This window comes from Ranitomeya imitator, chromosome 2 (genome assembly GCF_032444005.1).
Source record: "Ranitomeya imitator isolate aRanImi1 chromosome 2, aRanImi1.pri, whole genome shotgun sequence".
NCBI classification, from domain to species: Eukaryota; Metazoa; Chordata; class Amphibia; order Anura; family Dendrobatidae; genus Ranitomeya; species Ranitomeya imitator.
Genome location: NC_091283.1, coordinates 761,800,706 through 761,824,554, shown reverse-complemented (window position 1 = coordinate 761,824,554; position 23,849 = coordinate 761,800,706). Strand labels below are relative to the sequence as shown.

At 44.6% G+C, this 23,849-nt stretch overlaps 1 protein-coding gene across 1 annotated transcript in view; it reads left to right on the top strand.

Annotated features, from left to right (window-relative positions):
- The window catches only part of TM9SF3 (transmembrane 9 superfamily member 3), a 77,479-nt gene that overhangs the window by 12,218 nt on the left and 41,412 nt on the right, over window positions 1–23,849 (top strand). Inside the window, exon 2 of the mRNA XM_069753377.1 lies at window positions 22,680–22,875. Coding sequence (XP_069609478.1) covers window positions 22,680–22,875 — 196 coding nt within the window. The remainder of the gene's footprint in view (window positions 1–22,679; window positions 22,876–23,849) is intronic.

Here is a 23,849-nt window from a genome sequence, read left to right as displayed (position 1 = left end):
GTCTTTTTCTCCTCTTTCAGGTAACATCGGGGGCTTATCTACAGCATTACAGAATGCTGTAGATATGCCCCTGATGCCGGTGGGCTTACCTCACCTGCGATTTTCGGGGTGACAGGTTCCCTTTAAATAGAAAATGCCTATTTTCAGCATGTTTTACAGATTTTTTTTTTTGACCAAAACTCCTTCCTGATCTATCACAAAGCATCACCAGAGCCTCAGATCACACTGAATTATTTTATTATTTATTTATATAGCACCATTAACCCCTTCATGACCCAGCCTATTTTGACCTTAAAGACCTTGCCGTTTTTTGCAATTCTGACCAGTGTCCCTTTATGAGGTAATAACTCAGGAACGCTTCAATGGATCCTAGCGGTTCTGAGATTGTTTTTTCGTGACATATTGGGCTTCGTGTTAGTGGTAAATTTAGGTCCATAAATTCTGTGTTTATTTGTGATAAAAACGGAAATTTGGCGAAAATTTAGAAAATTTCGCAATTTTCACATTTTGAATTTTTATTCTGTTAAACCAGAGAGTTTTGTGACACAAAATAGTTAACCCCTTCCCGACCCATGATGCCACGTAGGCGTCATGAAAGTCGGTGCCGATCCGACCCATGACGCCTATGTGGCGTCATGGAAAGATCGCGTCCCTGCAGATCCGGTGAAAGGGTTAACTCCCATTTCACCCGATCTGCAGGGACAGGGGGAGTGGTAGTTTAGCCCAGGGGGGGTGGCTTCACCCCCTCGTGGCTACGATCGCTCTGATTGGCTGTTGAAAGTGAAACTGCCAATGAGAGCGATTTGTAATATTTCACCTATTATAACGGGTGAAATATTACAATCCAGCCATGGCCGATGCTGCAATATCATCTGCCATGGCTGGAAACACTAATGTGCCCCCACCCCACCGATCGCCCCCCCAGCCCCCCGATCTGGCCGGTACACTGCTCCGGCTCCCCTCCATCCAGTGCTCCGCTCCCCCCCGTGCTCTTGTCCGCTCCCCCCGTGCTCCAATCACCCCCCCTGCATTCCGATCCACCCCCCCTGCATTCCGATCCACCCCCCCGTGCTCCGTTACACCCCCCCGTGCTCCGTTCCACGCTCCCCGTGCTCCGTTCCACGCCTGCCGCGCTCCGATTTCCCCCCCCCCCCCCCCCGTGCTCCGAACCCCCCCCCCTCCCCCCCCCCCCCCGTGGTCCCCCCCCACCCCATCATACTTACCGATCCTGCCGGGGTCCCGTCCGTCTTCTCCCTGGGCGCCACCATCTTCCAAAATGGCGGGCGCATGCGCAGTGCGCCCGCTGAATCTGCCGGCCGGCAGATTCGTTCCAAAGTGCGTTTTGATCACTGAGATATAATCTATCTCAGTGATCAAAATAAAAAAAATAATAAATGACCCCCCCCCTTTTGTCACCCCCATAGGTAGGGACAATAAAAAAATAAAGAATTTTTTTTTTCCACTAATGTTAGAATAGGGTTAGGGGTAGGGGTAGGGTTAGGGCTAGGGTTAGGGTTTCGGTATGTGCACACGTATTCTGGTCCTCTGCGGATTTTTCCGCTGCGGATTTGATAAATTTGCAGTGCTAAACCGCTGCGGATTTATGGCGGATTTACCGCGTTTTTTTCTGCGCATTTCACTGCGGTTTTACAATTGCGATTTTCTATGTGAGCAGTTGTAAAACCGCTGCGGAATCCGCACAAAGAAGTGACATGCTGCAGAATGTAAACCGCTGCGTTTCCGTGCAGTTTTTCCGCAGCATGTGTACAGCGATTTTTGTTTCCCATAGGTCTACATTGAACTGTAAACTCATGGGAAACTGCTGCGGATCCGCAGTGTTTTCCGCAGCGTGTGCACATACCTTTAGGCTATGTTCACACTATGCAGATTCCACTGCGGATTTTTCCGCAGCAGAATTCCCAAATCCGCAGTGAAAACCCATCGCGGTTTTTACTGCGGATTTATCGCGGTTTTTACTGTGGTTTCTTCTGCGGATTTTCATCTGCAGTTTTCTATTGGAGCAGGTGAAAATCCGCAGAAAAGAAGTGACATGCTGCGGAATGTAATCCGCAGCGTTTCCGCGCGGTTTTTTCTGCAGCATGTGCACTGCGTTTTTTGTTTCCCATAGGTTTACATTGTACTGTAAACTCATGGGAAACTGCTGCAGATCCGCAGCGGTCAAATCCGCTGCGGATCCGCAGTGAAATCCGCAAAGTGTGAATATAGCCTTAGAATTAGGCCATGTGCCCAGACTGCGGATTGGCCGCTGCGGATTCGCAGCAGTATTCCATCAGGTTTACAGTACCATGTAAACATATGAAAAACCAAATCCGCTGTGCCGATGGTGCAGAAAATACCGCGCGGAAACGCTGCGTTGTATTTTCCGCAGCATGTCAATTCTTTGTGCGGATTCCGCGGCGTTTTACATCTGTTCCTCAATAGGAATCCGCAGGTGAAATCCGCACAAAAAACACTGGAAATCCGCGGAAAATCCGCAGGTAAAACGCAGTGCCTTTTACCCGCGGATTTTTCAAAAATGGTGCGGAAATATCTCACACGAATCCGCAACGTGGGCACATAGCCTTAGGGTTAGGGTTGGAATTAGGGTTGTGGTTAGGGTTGTGATTAGGGTTATGGCTACAGTTGGGATTAGGGTTAGGGGTGTGTTGGGGTTAGTGTTGGAGTTAGAATTGAGGGGTTACCACTGTTTAGGCACATCAGGGGTCTCCAAACGCAACATGGCGCCACCATTGATTCCAGCCAATCTCGTATTCAAAAAGTCAAATGGTGCTCCCTCACTTCCGAGCCCTGACGTGTGCCCAAACAGTGGTTTACCCCCACATATGGGGTATCAGTGTACTCAGGATAAACTGCGCAACAATTACTGGGGTCCAATTTCTCCTGTTACCCTTGTGAATCTAAAAAAAATGCTTGCTAAAACATCATTTTTGAGGAAAGAAAAATGATTTTTTATTTTCACGGCTCTGCGTTGTAAACGTCTGTGAAGCACTTGGGGGTTCAAAGTGCTCACCACATATCTAGATAAGTTCCTTGGGGGGTCTAGTTTCTAAAATGTGGTCACTTGTGGGGGGTTTCTACTGTTTAGGCACACCAGGGGCTCTGCAAACGCAATGTGACGCCCGCAGACCATTCCATCAAAGTCTGCATTTCAAAAGTCACTACTTCCCTTCTGAGCCCCGACGTGTGCCCAAACAGTGGTTTACCCCCACACATGGGGTATCAGCGTACTCAGGAGAAACTGGACAACAACTATTGGGGTCCAATTTCTCCTGTTACGCTTGGGAAAATAAAAAATTCTGGGCTAAATAATTATTTTTGAGGAAGGAAAACGTATTTATTATTTTCACGGCTCTGCATTATAAACTTCTATGAAGCACTTGGGGGTTCAAAGTGCTCACCACACATCTAGATAAGTTCCTTTCGGGGTCTAGTTTCCAAAATGGGGTCACTTGTGGGGGGTTTCTACTGTTTAGGCACATCAGGGGCTCTGCAAACGCAACGTGACGCCCGCAGAGCATTCCATCAAAGTCTGCATTTCAAAACGTCACTACTTCCCTTCCGAGCCCCAACGTGTGCCCAAACAGTGGTTTACCCCCACATATGGGGTATCACCGTACTCCGGAGAAACTGGACAACAAATATTGGGGTCAAATTTCTCCTGTTACCCTTGGAAAAATTAAAAAATTCTGGGCTAAATAATTATTCTTGAGGAAAGAAAACGTATTTATTATTTTCACGGCTCTGCATTATAAACTTCTATGAAGCACTTGGGGGTTCAAAGTGCTCACCACACATCTAGATAAGTTCCTTTGGGGGTCTAGTTTCCAAAATGGGGTCACTTGTGGGGGGTTTCTACTGTTAAGCCACATCAGGGGCTCTGCAAACGCAACGTGACGCCCACAGAGCATTCCATCAAAGTCTGCATTTCAAAACGTCACTACTTCACTTCCGAGCCCCGGCATGTGCCCAAACAGTGATTTACCCCCACATATGGGCTATCGGCGTACTCAGGAGAAACTGGACAACAACTTTTGGGGTCAAATTTCTCCTGTTACCCTTGGGAAAATAAAAAATTGCAGGCTAAAAGATCATTTTTGAGAAAATATTTTTTTTTTTTTATTTTCATGGCTCTGCGTTATAAACTTCTGTGAAGCACTTGGGGGTTCAAAGTCCTCACCACACATCTAGATTAGTTCCTTTGGGAGTCTAGTTTCCAAAATGGGGTCATTTCTGAGGGATCTCCAATGTTTAGGCACACAGGGGCTCTCCAAACGTGACATGGTGTCCGCTAATGATTGGAGCTAATTTTCCATTTAAAAAGCCAAATGGCGTGCCATCCCTTCCGAGCCCTGCCGTGCGCCCAAACAGTGGTTTACCCCCACATATGGGGTAACAGCGTACTCAGGACAAACTGGACAACAATATTTCGGGTCCAATTTCTCCTATTATCCTTGGCAAAATAGGAAATTCCAGGCTAAAAAAATCATTTTTGAGTAAAGAAAAATTATTTTTTATTTTCATGGCTCTGCGTTATAAACTTCTGTGAAGCACCTGGGGGTTTAAAGTGCTCAATATGCATCTAGATAAGTTCCTTGGGGGGTCTAGTTTCCAAAATGGGGTCACTTGTGGGGGAGCTCCAATGTTTAGGCACACAGGGGCTCTCCAAACGCGACATGGTGTCCGCTAACAATTGGAGCTAATTTTCCATTCAAAAAGTCAAATGGCGCGCCTTCCCTTCCGAGCCCTGCCGAGTGCCCAAACAGTGGTTTACCCCCACATATGAGGTATCGGCGTACTCGGGAGAAATTGCCCAACAAATTTTATGATCCATTTTATCCTACTGCCCATGTGAAAATGAAAAAATTGAGGCGAAAAGAATTTTTTTGTGAAAAAAAAGTACTTTTTCATTTTTACAGATCAATTTGTGAAGCACCTGAGGGTTTAAAGTGCTCACTAGGCATCTATATAAGTTCCTTGGGGGGTCCAGTTTCCAAAATGGGGTCACTTGTGGGGGAGCGCCAATGTTTAGGCACACAGGGTCTCTCCAAACGTGACATGGTGTCCGCTAAAGAGTGCAGCCAATTTTTCATTCAAAAAGTCAAATGGCGCTCCTTCCCTTCCAAGCCCTGCCGTGCGCCCAAAACAGTGGTTTACCCCCACATATGCGGTATCAGCGTGAAGTAGTGACAGTAGAAACCCCCCCACAAGTGACCCCATTTTGGAAACTAGACCCCCAAAGGAACTTATCTAGATATGTGGTGAGCACTTTCAACCCCCAAGTGCTTTACAGAAGTTTATACCGCAGAGCCGTGAAAATAATAAATACGTTTTCTTTCCTCAAAAATAATTATTTAGCCCAGAATTTTTAATTTTCCCAAGGGTTACAGGAGAAATTGGACCCCAAAAGTTGTTGTCCAGTTTCTCCTGAGTACGCAGATACCCCATATGTGGGGGTAAACTACTGTTTGGGCACACGTCGGGGCTCAGAAGGGAAGTAGTGACTTTTGAAATGCAGACTTTGATGGAATGGTCTGCGGACGTCTTGTTGCGTTTGCAGAGCCCCTGGTGTGCCTAAACAGTAGAAACCCCCCACAAGTGACCCCATTTTGGAAACTAGACCCCCCAAGGAACTTGTGGTGAGCACTTTGAACCCCCAAGTGCTTCACAGACGTTTACAACGCAGAGCCGTGAAAATAAAAAATCATTTTTCTTTCCTCAAAAATGTTTTAGCAAGCAATGTTTTATTTTCTCAAGGGTAACAGGAGAAATTGGACCCCAGTAATTGTTGCGCAGTTTGTCCTGAGTATGCTGGTACCCCATATGTGGGGGTAAACCACTGTTTGGGCGCATGTCGGGGCTCGGAAGTGAGGGAGCACCATTTGACCTTTTGAATACAAGATTGGCTGGAATCAATGGTGGCGCCATGTTGCGTTTGGAGACCCCTGATGTGCCTAAACAGTGGAAACCCCTCAATTCTAACTCCAACACACCCCTAACCCTTATCCCAACTGTAGCCATAACCCTAATCACAACCCTAACCCCAACACACCCCTAACCACAACCCTAACCCCAACACACCCCTAACTCTAACCACAACCCTAATTCCAACCCAACCCTAACCCTAAGGCTATGTGCCAACGTTGCGGATTCGTATGAGATTTTTCAGCACCATTTTTGAAAAATCCGCGGGTAAAAGGCACTGCGTTTTACCTGCGGATTTACCGCGGATTGGCAGTGTTTTTTGTGCGGATTTCACCTGCGGATTCCTATTGAGGAACAGGTGTAAAACGCTGTGGAATCCGCACAAAATTGACATGCTGCGGAAAATACAACGCAGCGTTTCCGCGTGGTATTTTCCGCACCATGGGCACAGCGGATTTGGTTTTCCATAGGTTTACATGGTACTGTAAACCTGATGGAACTCTGCTGCGAATCCGCAGCGGCCAATCCGCTGCGGATCCGCAGCCAAATCCGCACCGTGTGCACATAGCCTAATTCTAAAGGTATGTGCACACGCTGCGGAAAACGCTGCGGATCCGCAGCAGTTTCCCATGAGTTTACAGTTCAATGTAAACCTACGGGAAACAAAAATCGCTGTACACATGCTGCAGAAAAACTGCACGGAAACGCAGCGGTTTACATTCCGCAGCATGTCACTTCTTTCTGCGGATTCCGCAGCGGTTTTACAACTGCTCCAATAGAAAATCGCAGTTGTAAAACCGCAGTGAAATGCGCAGAAAAACCGCGGTTAATCTGCGATAAATCCACAGCGGTTTAGCACTGCGGGTTTATTAAATCCTCTGCGGAAAAATCCGCAGAGGACCAGAATACGTGTGCACATTCCTAACCCTAACCCTACCCCTAGTTCTTACCCCAACATTAGTGGAAAAAAAAAATTTCTTTATTTTTTTTTTTATTGTCCCTACCTATGGGGGTGACAAAGGGGGGGGGGGTCATTTACTATTTTTTTTTATTTTGATCACTGAGATAGGTTATATCTCAGTGATCAAAACTCACTTTGGAACGAATCTGCCGGCCGGCAGATTCGGCGGGCGCACTGCACATGCGCCCGCCATTTTGGAAGATGGCGGCGCCCAGCAAAGAAGACGGACGGACCCCGGGAGGCTAGGTAAGTATAAGAGGGGGAGATCAGGGCACGGGGGGAGTGTTTCCAGCCATGGCCGATGATATTGCAGCATCGGCCATGGCTGGATTGTAATATTTTACCAGTTTTTTAGGTGAAATATTACAAATCGCTCTGATTGGCAGTTTCACTTTCAACAGCCAATCAGAACCACCCCCCCTGGGCTAAACTACCACTCCCCCTGTCCCTGCAGATCGGGTGAAATGGGAGTTAACCCTTTCACCCGATCTGCAGGGACACGATCTTTCTGTGACACAGCATATGCGTCACAGGTCGGATTGGCACCGACTTTCATGACGCATACGCTGTGTCACAGGTCGGGAAGGGGTTAATTCCATGGTGCTGTTCATGAGAAGGGGACGTACAAACAGTCAGTCAATTTGATTGGAAAACGAGGGCTTCATGCAGAGTTTTCCCACCTGTCAAATGAGGGCCTAGCAACATTGCTGGAGACAGTGTGTTTTTTTTGTTTTTTTTGCCTTTACAGGTCCTTTTGTCACCACCCGAAGCCTTTCTTTTGCAGTGTGAGGTTAGCTGCTCATTATTAAAATATTTGTATTTCTTGGTTTTGTCTTGGCAGGGAATATTTTCTATATTTTTTTTTTCCTTGTATAGTCCTTTCAAGCCTTTGAGGTTTATCTGGGACAATCTTAATCTCCACGTTTGGGGCCATAATTTTTTTCCTCCTTGTTTATATTTGGAGTTTAGAATCATTTTGGCAATTTGGTTTAATTAAAGGGGATCTGTCAGAAGGATCAACCCTCCTAAGCTGTCTATATGGACATGTAGGTCATAAAGCTGAATAAAATGATACCTTGCTATCTGCGTTCTCGTGTCTTATTCCAGAGAAATCCACATTTTTCATTTGTGTGAATGAGTTAACACCTTACCGACCTCTGCCATACCATTACTGCAGAGGTCAGATCCCCTGCTTTGATGTGGGCTCCGGCGGTGAGCCCGCATCAAAGCCGGGACATGTCAGCTGAAATCGCGATTCACTCGCCGCTATTAACTAGTTAAATACCGCTGTCAAATGATGACAGCAGCATTTAACCGGCGCTTCCGGCCATCGGGCCGGAAATGCGCGCATCGCCGACCCCCGTCACATGATCGGGGGACAGCGATGCGTCGGCATAGTAACCAGAGGTCTCTTTGAGACCTCTATGGTTACTGATGCTGGCTTGCTGTGATCGCCACCCTGTGGTCGGTGCTCATAGCACACCTGCAATTCAGCTACATAGGAGCGATCTGATGATCACTGCTATGTAGCAGAGCCGATCAGGCTATGCCAGCTTCTAGCCTCCCATGGAGGCTATTAAAGCATGGCAAAAGTAAAAAAAAAAAAAATATATATATATATATATATATATATATATATATATATATATATATATATATGTTTAAATCACCCCTCTTTCGCCCCATTCAAAATAAGACAATAATAAAAAAAATCAAACCTACACATATTTGGTATCGCCCGATCTATCAATAAAAAAAGCGTTAACCTGATCGCTAAACGAGAAAAAAAATAGAAACTCCAGAATTACGTTTTTTTGGTCGCCGCGACATTGAATTAAAATGCAATAACGGGCGATCAAAAGGACGTATCTGCACCAAAATGGTATCTTTAAAATGTCAGCTTGGCATGCAAAAAATAAGCCCTCACCCAACCCCAGATCACAAAAAATGGAGACGCTACGGGTATTGGAATATTGCGCAATTTTTTTAATTTTTTAGCAAAGTTTGGAATTTTTTTTTATACCACTTAGATAAAACGTAACCTAGACATGTTTGATGTCTATGAACTCGTAATGACCTGGAGCATCATAATATCAGGTCAGTTTTAGCATTTAGTGAACCTAGCAAAAAGGCCAAACAAAAAACCAGTGTGGGATTGTACTTTTTTTGCAATTTCACCGCACTTGGAATTTTTTCCCATTTTCTAGTGCACGACATGCTGAAACCAATGATGTCGTTCAAAAGTGCTACTTGTCCCGCAAAAAATAAGCCCTCACATGGCCATATTGACGGAAAAATAAAAAAAGTTATGGCTCTGGGAAGGAGGGGAGCGAAAAATGAGAACGCAAAAACGGAAAAGGGCAAGGTCTTGAAGGGGTTAAGAGCTATGGAGTGGACACATCTCCCTGAGAATCTGCCTCAAGAGCTTATTTTAAATGAAAGGGGCGTTATCAGAGTGAGACATGTAATGACTGACAGACTGCTCTTCTGATCTATATGTCTCTCACTGATAATGAGAGGGAGATCAGCGTCTGGCCCATAGATCTTTACAGCTGATTTACAAATAAAGGTACCTTCACACTGAACTTAACAACAATAATGATAGGGATCCGTGACGTTGCAGCGTCCTGGATAGCGATATCGTTGTGTTTGACACGCAGCAGCGATCAGGATCCTGCTGTGACATCGTTGGTTGGAGCTAGAAGGCCAGAACTTTATTTCGTCGCTGGATCACCCGCTGACATCGCTGAATCGGCGTGTGTGACGCCGATTCAGCGATGTCTTCACTGGTAACCAGGGTAAACATCGGGTTACTAAGCGCAGGGCCGCGCTTAGTAACCCGATATTTACCCTGGTTACCAGTGTAAATGTAAAAAAAAACAAACACTACATACTTACATTCTGGTATCTGTCGCGTCCCCCGGCGTTCAGCTTCCCTGCACTGTGTCAGCGCCGGCCGTAAAGCAGAGCCCAGCGGTGACGTCACCGCTCTGCTTTACGGCCGGCGCTTACACAGTGCAGGGAAGCGGACGCCGGGGGACGCAACAGACACCGGAATGTAAGGGAACCTGTCACCCCGTTTTTTCAGATTGAGCTATAAATACTGTTAAATAGGGCCTGCGCTGTGCGTTACTATAGTGTATGTAGTGTACCCCGATTCCCCACCTATGCTGAGAAATACATTACCAAAGTCGCCGTTTTCGCCTGTCAATCAGGCTGGTCAGGTCGGGTGGGCGTGTTCACAGCGCTCTTTTCTTCCCCAGCTTTCCGTTGGTGGCGTAGTGGTGTGCGCATGTCCAAGTTCCGAATTCCCTGCGCGCACGTGAAGACACAGCGCGCGATCTGCGCTGTCATCCCTTTCATCGGTGGGGGCGGCCATCTTCGAGTTTGCATCTCGGCTTTGGGAAAATGGCCGCCGCGATCTCTTCTGCGCACGCGCGGCATCCCGCGGCCATTTTCCTGAAGCCCCGTGCAGCAGAGCACTCTATCTGCGCACGCGCGGCCCCAGGAAGATGGCCGCCCCCACCGATGAAAGGGATGACAGCGCAGATCGCGCGCTGTGTCTTCACGTGCGCGCAGGGAATTCGGAATTTGGACGTGCGCACACCACTACGCCACCAACGGAAAGCTGGGGAAGAAAAGAGCGCTGTGAACACGCCCACCCGACCTGACCAGCCTGATTGACAGGCGAAAACGGCGACTTTGGTAATGTATTTCTCAGCATAGGTGGGGAATCGGGGTACACTACATACACTATAGTAACGCACAGCGCAGGCCCTATTTAACAGTATTTATAGCTCAATCTGAAAAAACGGGGTGACAGGTTCCCTTTAAAGGTTTTGTTTTTGTTTTTTTATTTCTCTGCATATTCAATTTTGATATGGTCCCTAAGGTTGCTTTCACATGGCGTTCAGGCACCTGTTGGTTAGCCCTGTTGGGTCTTGCGTCCGAACCCCCCGCATAACGTGATTTTGACGTATGCGCCAACGGGGCCATAGGCTATGATGTAATGGTGCTGACAGAGTGAATGTGTGCTTTCCAAAAAATGATGCATGACAGTGTACACCTACTGGGGGCAGTATACTGTCTGAGTGTCCATCTCCAGTAGGCGAATACTCCCGAAAATGATGCACATCAGAGTGCTCGTTCAGTCTGTCTGCATATGCCTGAATCCTGTTTTGCCGGGGATATGGACGCAAGCCCCAACGAGGCCCACAAAAGGGTACCTGAATGCAATGAGAAAGCACGTTTACTGATTCTGCAACCAATTCAGCACAGCTCGGTGTAAAAGGCAAACAATGGAAAACATTCAATGAAACCTAATTGAAAAAATGATTCCAAACGGGACCACTTTTTATAGTTCTTTAAACTGCACATGTGAAAAGAGAAGCAAAAATGTGACTGGTCAGGAGCAGGGTTACATGTCCTGGTTAATGTTGCAAGACCTGTGAGCAGTAAAGACTGCCGAGATCACACACTAATCATTGCACTCAGTGGAGTATATTTGCTTTACCGGTGTTTAAATTAGGAGCTATTATTTGTGTTGTTTGGGAATAAGCATCTTGCCGATCACAGGATGGGCGGTTGTGGTCAGCGTTCTGGCATTACAGAGAGAGAAGAATTGTACTCGTCGGGCGTCTCTGATTAAATATTGACAGTGTAATTGCGCATAGCAGGAGAGAAAAACATTGCTGGTCAGGAAATCATTGACTTGCCCAGGTAAGAGGGCTGTGATACTCCTAGATATTCCCATATCATACCTGCGTTTCTCTAAACTGCCTCAAGCTAGAAAGAAAGGTTTCCAGCTGGTACTCAGCCTTACTGGCGCAGCAATGGAAGCTTCAAGCGTTTTATCTCATTTGATTGGGATTAGTTTGACTTTCAGATATTCCTCGGCAAAGGAAGCTTTCATGGTTGTTGGAAGTAATCGTCCCGGCCTAGCGAACGCTGCGATGAGTAACCCGAGGCCGCTGCAGCACGAGAAGCTTTAGGCCTCCTTCACACAGGAGTTTTATTATTCTTAATTTGCGCGATTTTAAACTTGTGCAAAGCGTGAAGGGTTTCAATAGTTAGGTCTTAATATTTTTAACTTTCTAATGTATCTGAAGTACATATCCATCATGATCGCGGGTGACGTTGTGCTCCGTGGCAGGTAGGATGGACGTACAGGTACAATCAGCTGCAGGAGCCTGAATGATGTACCCAGCCTTGCTTCTGCTAGAGGCATTCATGGCGTTCCTAACAGTTTAGCCTCTCACACCACTGTCTGTAGGGACATCAGCACCATTACACAGCAATTGCGGGCTGTCTATAAGAAGCAGAGGCCATTGTCAGGCCACATACAGCCTATTCTATGTGCAGTCTGATAGGCTACCTATGGAACGCACAGGATAGTACCTGTAATACATTCATGAGCAGCGTGTTACCCATGGGATCATTTTTCTGCATGGTCAAGTCCATTTAGGGGAGTAGTAAGTATTGTGTTAAAGAAAAAAAATAAAATAAAACCTTCACCCATAATGCCAGTCTTCCCAATGTAAATGGATTAATCTGGAAAAAATAAATGCATTGTAACCATGTCATAAATTTTGTATTACTGCATCCATGACTATGTGTAGTCTGTGTCCTTGTATAACCCACATGATGAACTTGGCAAATAATAAAAAGAAAGTGCTGGTTTTGCGCTAATCTTCAGGGAAAAAAAATGAATAAAAAGTGATCGAGGTTTGACATATCCAAAATGATTGAATTAAAGATTACTGTTCATTATTCAAAAAACAAGCCCTCATGCAGCTCAGCAAAAAATATATATTTTCAGTAATAAAAAAATATTGATTACATAAATTGTGTATCATCCCATACAATAAAATCATGCCATTATTTGCCCTGCACAGTTAACGACATAAGAATGAATGCAAAAAAATAACAATGGAATTTCTGTTGTTTTTTTTTTTCTTATCCAGCTTCAAAAAAAGAAAATGGTGAATAATGAAGTGTTTGGTACATTCCACCTAAAATAAAAAGGGAACAAAAGGTCATATAGGCCAGAAAATGGTATAGCTGAAAGCTTCATTTTGTGAAGCAAAAAATAAACCCTCACACAGCTCCCAAAAATTATGGGACTCTGAATGTGGCAACATAAAACTAAATGATTTATTTTCATTTAGTGGATCCCAATTCATCAAGGTGTTCTTGCCACACCTCTGAGGTTGCAAAAAACCCTTTGACACTGGCACCCTTTGACACTGGCGTTTTTGCACAAATTTCAGTCCCTCCAAGGATACCATTTGTGCCTCTTAATTACTTGGGCCTTATGCAGTGTATGCCGTAAAATTACACTTGGTATCACTGTAATCATACTAGCACACATAGTAAAGGCAACACTGTTCACATGAATTAAACTCTTTATTAACAATGTTGCCACAAGTATAATAACAGAAATACTTAAAAAGTTCAACATTCATTTTCTATAAGGGGTACAGGTTTATAGGGAAGAGAGGAGGGAAAGGGAAGGGGGAAAAAAGGGGAGATAAACAAGGGCTGAAGGGGAGGGTATTAGTGTAGTCCTGTTGAGAAATAACCTTTTATTTTATTTTCCTAAGTGGATAAACTGAAACATGTAAAAATATATATACGGAAGCACAAGCAGACTTGATGATTAATTCAAAGATTTATATTCTAATCTTATTTTGGTATTCATACCATTGGTGCCGGCTTTCTTGAATCTTCTCTTGATTTGGGGAGAACCAGGCGAATTTTTTCAAATGAGTATATGCTATTGGATACATTGATCGTACTGCTGGTTTTTATTTTGTTTTTCTCCATAAAGAGCTAACAAAAGCTTGGTAATAAGTTATGTACCTCAGCATAGTGCCACTGATAAGTCCAATTCATCCTGCAAAAAAAATAAGCTATGTTGACAGAAAAAAATAAATATTGTGGCTTCTGGAATGTGACATTGAAAAAAATAAATAGAAATGCTATCCTAGTGGCCTAAATTCGACATGTCTTAAAGGGTTTATTCAGGGTCATTTTTGAATTTCTTTGTTAGAGAAACTAATAGGGAAAACTCTAGAAAAAAAAATCATTGCCAAACCTTGGAACAAATTCTCAAACCAACATAAATTCTAAGCAGTAATGAACCAACATGCTCTTTAGAGAATAGAGTATCTTCAGTGTGCTTGAGTACTATCTTTCAAGTCGCCGTGGCTGACAACAGCCCAAGCCTTAAGGTACCGTCACACTGAACGATATCGTTGCTTTTTGTGATGTAGCAACGATATCGTTAACTAAATCGGTCTGTGTGACAGCGACCAAGGATCAGGCCCCTGCTGAGCACTTTATTTTGTCGCTGGGTCTCCCGCTGACATCGCTGAATCGGCATGTGTGACGCCGATTCAGCGATGTTGTCACTGGCAACCAGGGTAAACATCGGGTTACTAAGCGCAGGGCTGCGCTTAGTAACCCGATGTTTAACCTGGTTACCATTGTAAATGTAAAAAAACAAACACTACATACTTACATTCCCGGTGTCTGGTCATGTCCCCCGCCTTCAGCTTCCCGCACTGACTGGTGAGCGCCGGCCAGCCGTAAAGCACAGCACAGCGGTGACGTCACCGCTGTACTTTACGGCCGGCGCTCAGTCAGTGCTGGAAGCTGAAGGCGAGGGACCTGACAAGACACCGGGAATATAAGTATGTAGTGTTTGTTTTTTTTTACATTTACAACGGTAACCAGGGTAAACATCGGGTTACTAAGCGCGGCCCTGTGCTTAGTAACCCGATGTTTACCCTGGTTACCCGGGGACTTCGGGATCGTTGGTCGCTGGAGAGCTGTCTGTGACAGCTCTCCAGCGACCAAACAGCGATGCTGCAGCGATCGACATCGTTGTCGGTATCGCTGCAGCGTCGCTTAGTGTGACGGTACCTTTAGGCCGGAGACACCAGGGCTGTGGAGTTGGTAAGCCAAACCTCCACTCCTCAATTTCTCACTCCCCATAAATGGCTCGTGTTTGTGATACATTTACTTTTAATCACCATTATGATACAACAATCAAGCTATTGAGGTAGAACATAAAATCTATTTATTGGAATACAACTTTAGAACACAAACTTTAATAAATTGTGAATATTCAGTAAGTGGATCAGTTCCTTTTTGCTCTGATCTGTAGAGGAGCTTTATTACTAGGCTTGTACATAAAGTGCAGCACAGATTCATCTCCTCTAAAAGCCGAGATCCTTAGATTAGGAACAAATTTCATAACTTTCCCATATTTTTATGGAAACCTTTACAGCATTGTACTAATGTACCCAATGTTTCGGTTTTAGGAGTCTGTCCATTTTATACCTACTCCGCCAAAATGGACATAGACTCAGCCTTCACAGCCCTGGGAGAGACAGTAGCGTATCACATCCAATGATAATGACACTCGGCTCCAGCACTGCTGCGAACATGATCCAAATGCCAGTTTTCTGTGCTCTGATCTTCTCGCACAGCTGTGGAGGAGATGGAGAAATTACTTTCTCCATCTCCTCTGCTGCCGTCGTCTGAGGGAATCGCACCGCATTTGGGTGATATCTGAATGCATTGCGATATTTCACACACCCATAGACTTACATGGGTGCATGCAATACAAATTCCACATGCAATTGCAGTATGCTGGTTTTTGTTTTTTTTTTTCCATATGATCGGAGCAGGAAAAAAAACTCCATTGAGAATACAAGCATATGATTAACCCCTTAATCCCATATGACGTACTATCCCATCGAGGTGACCTGGGACTTAATTCCCAGTGACAGGATAGTACGTCATATGCAATTGGCCACGCTCACAGGGGGGGGGGGGGGAAGGAGTGCGGCCGGGTGTCAGCTGACTATCGCGGCTGACATCCGGCACTATGTGACAGGAGCGGTCACGGACAGCCCCCGGCACATTAACTCCCGTCACACTGAGATCAAACATGATCTCAGCGTTCCGGGGGCATAGGGAAGCATCGCGTAGGGAGGGGGGCTCCCTGCGGGCTTCCCTGTGACCCTCGGTACAAGGCGATGTGCTCACCTTGTACCGAGCGTTTCCTCCCTGCAGGCCCTGGATCCAAAATGGCCGCGGGGCTACTTCCGGGTCCTGCAGGGAGGTGGCTTACAAGCGTCTGCTCAGAGCCGGCGCCTGTAAGCCTGGAGACCTGCATGTCAGATAGCTGATCTGACACAGTGCTCTGCAAAGTGTCAGATCAGCGATCTGTCACTATATAGTGATTACCCCCCCCCCCCCCCCCCCGGGCAATGTAATAAAGTAAAAAAAAAATATTTAGATGTGTGTAATAAAAAAAAAACATAAATTCCTAAATAAAGAAAAAAAAAATATTGTTCCTATAAATAAATTTCTTTATCTAAATAAAAAACAATAAAAGTACACATTTAGTATAGCTGCGTCTGTAACTGTCCCACTAGTTAACCCCTTCAGTGAACACCGGAAAAAAAGGCAAAAAAAACAACACTTTATTATCATACCGCCGAAAAAGTGAAATAACACGCGATTAAAAAGACGGATATAAATAACCATGGTACCGCTGAAAACGTAATCTTGTCCTGCAAAAAAACGAGCCACCATACAGCATCAGCGAAAAAATTAAAAAAAGTTATAGTCCTCAGAATAAAGCGATGCAAAAATAATTATTTTCCTATAAAATAGTTTTTATCGTATAAAAGTGCGAAAACATAAAAAAAGATGTAAATGAGGTATCGCTGTAATCGTACTGACCCGAAGAATAAAACTGCTTTATTAAGTTTACCAAACGCGGAACGGTATAAACGCCTCCTCCAAAAGAAATTCATGAATAGCTAGTTTTTGGTCATTCTGCCTCACAAAAATCGAAATAAAAAGCGATCAAAAAAATGTCACGTGCCCGAAAATGTTACGGATAAAAATGTCAACTCGTCCCACAAAAAACAAGACCTCACATGACTCTGTGGATCAAAATATGGAAAAATTATAGATCTCAAAATGTGGTAACGCAAAAAATATTTTTTTTGCAATAAAAAACGTCTTTTAGTGTGTGACAGCTGCCAATCAAAAAAATCTGCAAAAAAAGCTATAAAAGTAAATCAACCCCCCCCCCCCCATCACCCCCTTAGTTAGGGAAAAATAAAATTAAAAAAATGTATTTCCGTTTTCCCATTAGTTAGGCTACTTTCACACTTCTGTCTTTTGTCCTCCGTCGCAATCCGTCATTATGGGCAAAAAACGGATCCTGCAAATGTGCTTGCAGGATGCGTTTTTTGCCCATACACTTGTATTAGCGACAGATCGCGACGGATGGGCACACGTCGCATCCGTCGTGCGACGGATCCGTCGTGTTTTGGTGGACGCGACGCACAAAAAATGTTTTTTTGTGCGACGTGTCCGCCATTTTCGATCGTGCATGCGCGGCCAACACTCCGCCCCCTCCTCCCCGGACTGCAGAATGGGCAGCGGATGCGTTGAAAAACTGCATCCGCTGCCCACGTCTTGCAGTTATTTCACAATGTCCGTCGGCCTGACGCATTGCGACGGGCCCGTACCGATGAAAGTGTGAAAGTAGCCTTAGGGTTGGGGCTAAAGTTAGGGTTGGGCGTGTGTTGGAGTTAGGGGTGTGGTTAGGGTTGGGATTAGGGTTAAAGATGTGTTTGGATTAGGGTTTCAGTTACAATTGGGGGTTTCCGCTGTTTAGGCACATCAGGGCTCTCCAAACGCGACATGGCTTCTGATCTCAATTCCAGCCAATTCTGCGTTGAAAAAGTAAAACAGTGTTCCTTCCCTTCCGAGCTCTCCCGTGTGCCCAAACAGGGGTTTACCCCAACATAAGGGGTATCAGCGTACTCAGGACAAATTGGACAACAACTTTTGGCATCAAATTTCTCTTGTTACCCTTGGGAAAATAAAAAGATTTTTTATTTTCACGGCTCTCCGTGAAATCTGTAGTTAAACACTTGGGGGTTCAAAGTTCTCACAACACATCTAGATAAGTTACTTGGGGGGTCTAGTTTCCAATATGGGGTCACTTGTGTGGGGTTTCTACTGTGTAGGTACATTAGGGGCTCTGCAAATGCAATGTGACGCCTGCAGACCAATCCATCTAAGTCTGCATTCCAAATGGCACTCCTTCCCTTCCGAGCTCTGCCATGCGCCCAAACGGTGGTTCCCCTCCACATATAGGGTATCCGCGTACTCAGGACAAATTTGACAACAACTTTTGGGGTCCTATTTCTCCTGTTACCCTTGGGAAAATACAAAACTAAGGACTAAAAAATAATTTTTGTGGAAAAAAAAAAATTATTTTCACGGCTCTGCGTTATAAACTGTAGTGAAACACTTGGGGGTTTAAAGCTCTCACAACACATCTAGATAAGTTCCTTAGGGGGTCTACTTTCCAAACTGGTGTCACTTGTGGGGGGTTTCAATGTTTAGGCACATCAGGGGCTCTCCAAACGCAACATGGCGTCCCATCTCAATTCCAGTCAATTTTGCATTGAAAAGTCAAACGGCGCTCCTTCCCTTCCGAGCTCTGCCGTGCACCCAAACAGTGGTTTACCCCCACATGTGGGGCATCGGTATACTCAGGACAAATTGCACAACAGATTTTGGGGTCCAATTTCTTCTGGTACCCTTGGGAAAATAAAGAATTGGGGGCGAAAAGATCATTTTTGTGAAAAATATGATTTTTTATTTTTACGGCTCTACATTAAAAACTTCTGTGAAGCACTTGGTGGGTCAAAATGCTTACTACACATCTAGATAAGTTCCTTAGGGTGTCTACTTTCCAAAATGGTGTCACTTGTTGGGGGTTTCCACTGTTAAGGCACATCAGGGGCTCTCGAAACGCAACATTGTGTCCCATCTCAATTCCAGTCAATTTTGCATTGAAAAGTCAAACGGTGCTTTTTCCCTTCCGAGCTCTGTCAGGTGCCCAAACACTGGTTTACCCCCACATATGGGGTATCGGTGTACTCAGGACAAATTGTACAACAACTTTTGGGGTTCATTTTCTCCTGTGACCCTTTGTAAAATAAAACAAATTGGAGCTGAAGTAAATTTTTTGTGAAAAAAAAAGTTAAATGTTCATTTTTTTTTTTTAACATTCCAAAAATTCCTGTGAACCATCTGAATGGTTAATAATCTTCTTGACTGTGGTGTTGAGCACCTTGGGGGGGGGGGTGCAGTTTTTAGAACGGTGTCAGACTTCAAATGTGATGTGGTCCCTAAAAAAAAAATGGTGTTGTAAAAATGAGAAATTGCTGGTCAACTTTTAACCCTTATAACTCCCTAACAAAAAAAAATTTTGGTTCCAAAATTGTGCTGATGTAAAGTAGACATGTGGGAAATGTTGCTTATTAATTATTTTGTGTGACATATCTCTGTGATTTAAAGGCATAAAAATTCAAAGTTGGAAAATTGCGAAGTTTTCAAAATGTTCTACAAATTTCCGTTTTTTTCACAAACGCAGGTAATATCAAAGAAATTTTACCACTAACATGAAGCCCAATATGTCACGAGAAAACCATGTCAGAATCATCAGGATCCGTTGAAGCGTTCCAGAGTTAAAACTTCATAAAGGGACAGTGGTCAGAATTGTAAAAATTGGCCTGGTCATTAACGTGCAAACCACCCTCGGGGCTTAAGAGGTTTAACTAGTACAAATGCAATCCAATTATTTTTTTTTTTTTAATTGGGTTGCATTTAGTTGCAAATGGGAGTGAGCCTTAATAGTCAATCCCTGCATGTGTTGGGGTGTCGAATCCTGCAGCCACGGCAGCTCAAACATGGTAATCGATCATGCCGAAAGTACTGTTAACCCACGAATGTGCTCCGATAACTCCTTTCCCAAGCACTCTCACTCATCATCACTAATTATAAGTTGTGTACTTTGGATCTCTTTATGGTATCTGGCCATGTTTTGGCCCAAAAAATAACATCAAGAAAAAATGTGAAATTGTAGTTGCAGCAGCAGGCTAATTTGCAATCAGGACAGTAAAAGAAAAAAGGAAGGCACTCACCGTTACCAAAAAGTAGAAGTCTTTATTTCATGGATAAAAAAGCATGGGCTCGGGAGCAATGCAGAATCCTTGTGATCGTACTGGAAGGGTGAGCAAGGGACTTGCCAGCACAGTGATCGGCGGGGATTTCACTGGTTGGAGTCCCAAGCGATGACGCAGGTATTGTGTACTTTGTGGACTGGAGATAAATGACATTAATGCAGCATGTAGGAACATTTCCAGCAAAATCAAGAATTTGTTTTTTAGGAAGGCCTACAATCAGACCATTGTCCATAGCTAGCGAGCGCATGACTTGCCCAACTCGCCTCTTCCTCCTGAATGCTCTTTGTATCTAGTATGAAGGTCATCACCACTTCCAGTGTGAAGAGGACCTTTCTGCTCTCCTGACACCTATTCTAGTAAATCCTTGTATTCCACGTTTCTTAGAACTGTGTATGGGGCTGTTCCTTTCCTCCATTGCTACTGGAACACTATGAATATAATGATAGCTGGATGTCTCTAGTTGGGATGAGTCCCGATAGTCAAAGGCTTTTTTAAATGAGTCAATAATCGGAGAACAAGCGCTCCTGGGTGCACTCAATGCTCCTCTGTCGGATGCTATGATTTCTAATCTGGCTTTAATCTTTTTATTGGCAGCAAATCGTCCTGAGGAACAGGTGAATGTTGCCCCTATTGGTTTTTATACTAAACTAGATGGTGGCCCGATTCTAACGCATCGGGTATTCTAGAATATGTATGTCCTCGTAGTATATTGCCCAGGCACGTAGTATATTGCCCAGGCACGTAGTATATTGCCCAGGCACGTAGTATATTGCCCAGGCACGTAGTATATTGCCCAGCCACGTAGTATATTGCCCAGCCACGTAGTATATTGCACAGTGCCGAAGTATAGAGCACAGAGCCATGTAGTATAGAGACTTAAAAAAAAAAATATATATATATATATATATATATATATATATATACTCACCTTCCGAAGGCCCGTTGAAGTCCTGCTATACTCACCATCCGCCGCCTTTCCCGCTCCTTGGGACGCTCCCGGGATCGCTCCATTGCAAGCGTCAACTTCCGGTCTCAGGGCTGGTATGAACAGGACCTGTGATGACGTCGTGGTCACATGACCGTGACGTCACGGCAGGTCCTTGTCGCACACCAGCCCTGGGACGGGACCGGAAGTGCCGCTTGCAATGGAGCGATCCCGGGAGCGTCCCGAGGAGCGGGAAAGGCGGCGGATGGGGAGTATAGCAGGTTTTTTTAAATTATTTTTAACATGACATATTTTTACTATTGATGCTGCATAGGCAGCATCAATAGTAAATAGTTGGGGACACACAGGGTTAATAGCAGCGGTAACGGAGTGCGTTACACCGCGGGCCATTACCGCTGCCATTAACCCTGTGTGAGTGGAGGGGATTATGGAGCGGACGCCGGGCAGTGAGTGCAGGGGAGTAGGGAAGGGACTAATCGGACTGCCAGTCGCTGATTGGTCGCGGCAGCCATGACAGGCAGCTGCCGAGACCAATCAGCGAATGAATAACCGTGACAGAAGGACAGACAGACGGAAGTGACCCTTAGACAATTATATAGTAGATGTAATTGATGGGTACTGTTGCTTCTAGGTCTATTTCTGCATAGTTTCCATAATACTGTAGTGTGTTCTCACTCATGCAAGTTCACAAAGTATGAAAAATGTTCTGCAATGTCTGACTATTTCTGAGTTGGCTGAGGATGATTTTACAGCAATTGTATCATTTTGCATACAGTTTGGGCTTGGTGCCCGGCTTCATTGATGCATGAAGATTCTCAGTTGTCATTTCCTCATAATATAGTGGTGACAGAATTTGATACCTTGGTATAAGCAAGAAGAGCAGTTAGTTACCGTATTTATTTTTAACGCTTCTTTCCACTGGGTTTTGAAGCACTTCTGCACTTCTGCACCTCTTAGAAGTTTCTATAGATTATCTCCTTTTAACCAGATCTCGTCTTTTTTTTTTCCTTCTGCAAAAAAACGTGAGTTTCCACTATTTTGGTATTGATGACCTATCTGTGGACTAGGCCATCAGTGTCCCATTGTCACCACACTCATCACGCCCTACTGATCAGCTGTTGTCACTTGTGGTAGTAGTAACTGGGACAGAGCTTCGGTGCCTGGTACATAAAATACCAAATGTACCTGATAAGCAATGTAGGGTATTCGGCTGCGATGACCATCTCACTCCTGACTCTCCGACTCATCTGCCGCTGTCACGTCTCAGTCTGACATCCGGAGAGTCAGGTCCCCAATGGGGAACGTAAAGTCTCAGAAAACACTTTTTAAAGGGTCTCGGTCATCAGAAAATTACTTTTCAAACCAAGTACAGACGCTCAGTTCACCCATGGTGTGGCCAAACGTTTAAGTTCACCTTCCCATTTACGGTAATCGTCTTCCCTCTCTCTTCCCCCATCTTGGCTTTATAGGGCAACAGAAAGGTGGAGGTAGATGGAAACTCCCTTTCAGACAATAAAATCATTAAAGGTTTACATGAGGGCCTTGTAAAGTAAAGAATAACTAGAATAGAAGAACATATGCCTAAATATCAGCATTTCTGTAGATGTGTTCTTACGGTGTCCACTCTTGTGAATAATAGGATATATCTGAAAGTGAATAATTTCCTGTTTTTCTTTCGAATGGTCAGGATGTGTATTATGTAAAAAAAAAAAAAAAAAAAAATGCTTAATCATTTCTTTTTTTTCTCTCCCCGCAGTATAATGATAAAGAGGAGGTGGTGTTATGGATGAACACGGTGGGACCGTACCACAACAGGCAAGAGACATACAAATATTTCTCGCTGCCATTCTGTGTTGGAAAAAAGAAAAGTATTAGCCACTATCACGAAACCTTAGGAGAAGCTCTTCAAGGAGTTGAATTAGAGTTTAGTGGCTTAGATATTACATTTAAAGGTGCGTATTATCATTTATTTATTTTTTTTCATTGAGACACTTTGTTTATTAAAGTTCACTAACAGTTTGAAAAATCCCAGATGGTCGCCTTGTACACTATCGTGTTGATGAGATACTGTATATACGCATGCATATTAGGGATTGCTGTGCCGTTAAATGCATGAGTGAGTGGTCCGAATCTACAGTAAAACGTTTGTTCGTCAGATGAAATGTTCATATGTGCAGCATACAAGATCATCGTTCTCGGTGGTGCATTGTCTTTTGCAAACAAGACTCGAGCTTCTGAATACAATGGCAGCCCGTGTGCGCTGTGCAATCTTTTACAGATCAGTAACATTAAATAGATCTGATCTGTAAGAAAAATCATTGTTCTTTGCAGCAGGGCATCATTCTGTGTCACCAGGACTTGTTTCCGAGAACCAAGGCAGCCTATGTGCACTGCGCGATGTGCTGTAGGTTGCTTGTTTACTTTGGTCTAGACATTTCTGTAAAGAGCCATTCTAACGACTGTCAATCTGTAAAGGTACCTTCACACCGAACAACTTTCCAACGAGAACGACAGCGATCCGTGACGTTGCAGCGTCCTGGATAGCGATCTCGTTGTGTTTGACACGCAGCAGCGATCAGGATCCTGCTGTGTTATCGCTGGTCGTAGCTAGAAGTCCAGAACTTTATTTGGTCGTCTAGTCGGCGTGATTCGTCATGTTTGACAGCAAAAGCAACGATGCCTGCAATGGTTTTCAATGGAGCGAACAACCAGTGAGAACGATAAGTACATCACTGGATCGCTCCTGCATCGCTCAGCTGTTGCCGTTTGACGTCTCCTAGCGACCTAAACAGCGACGCTGCAGCGATCGGCTCGTTGTCTATATCGCTGCAGCTTCGCTAAATGTGACGGTACCTTAAGTTTACCGATCGGTAGTTGTATCGTGCTGCAGGTTGGCTGAGGGAAAACGGACCTTTAAATGACCACC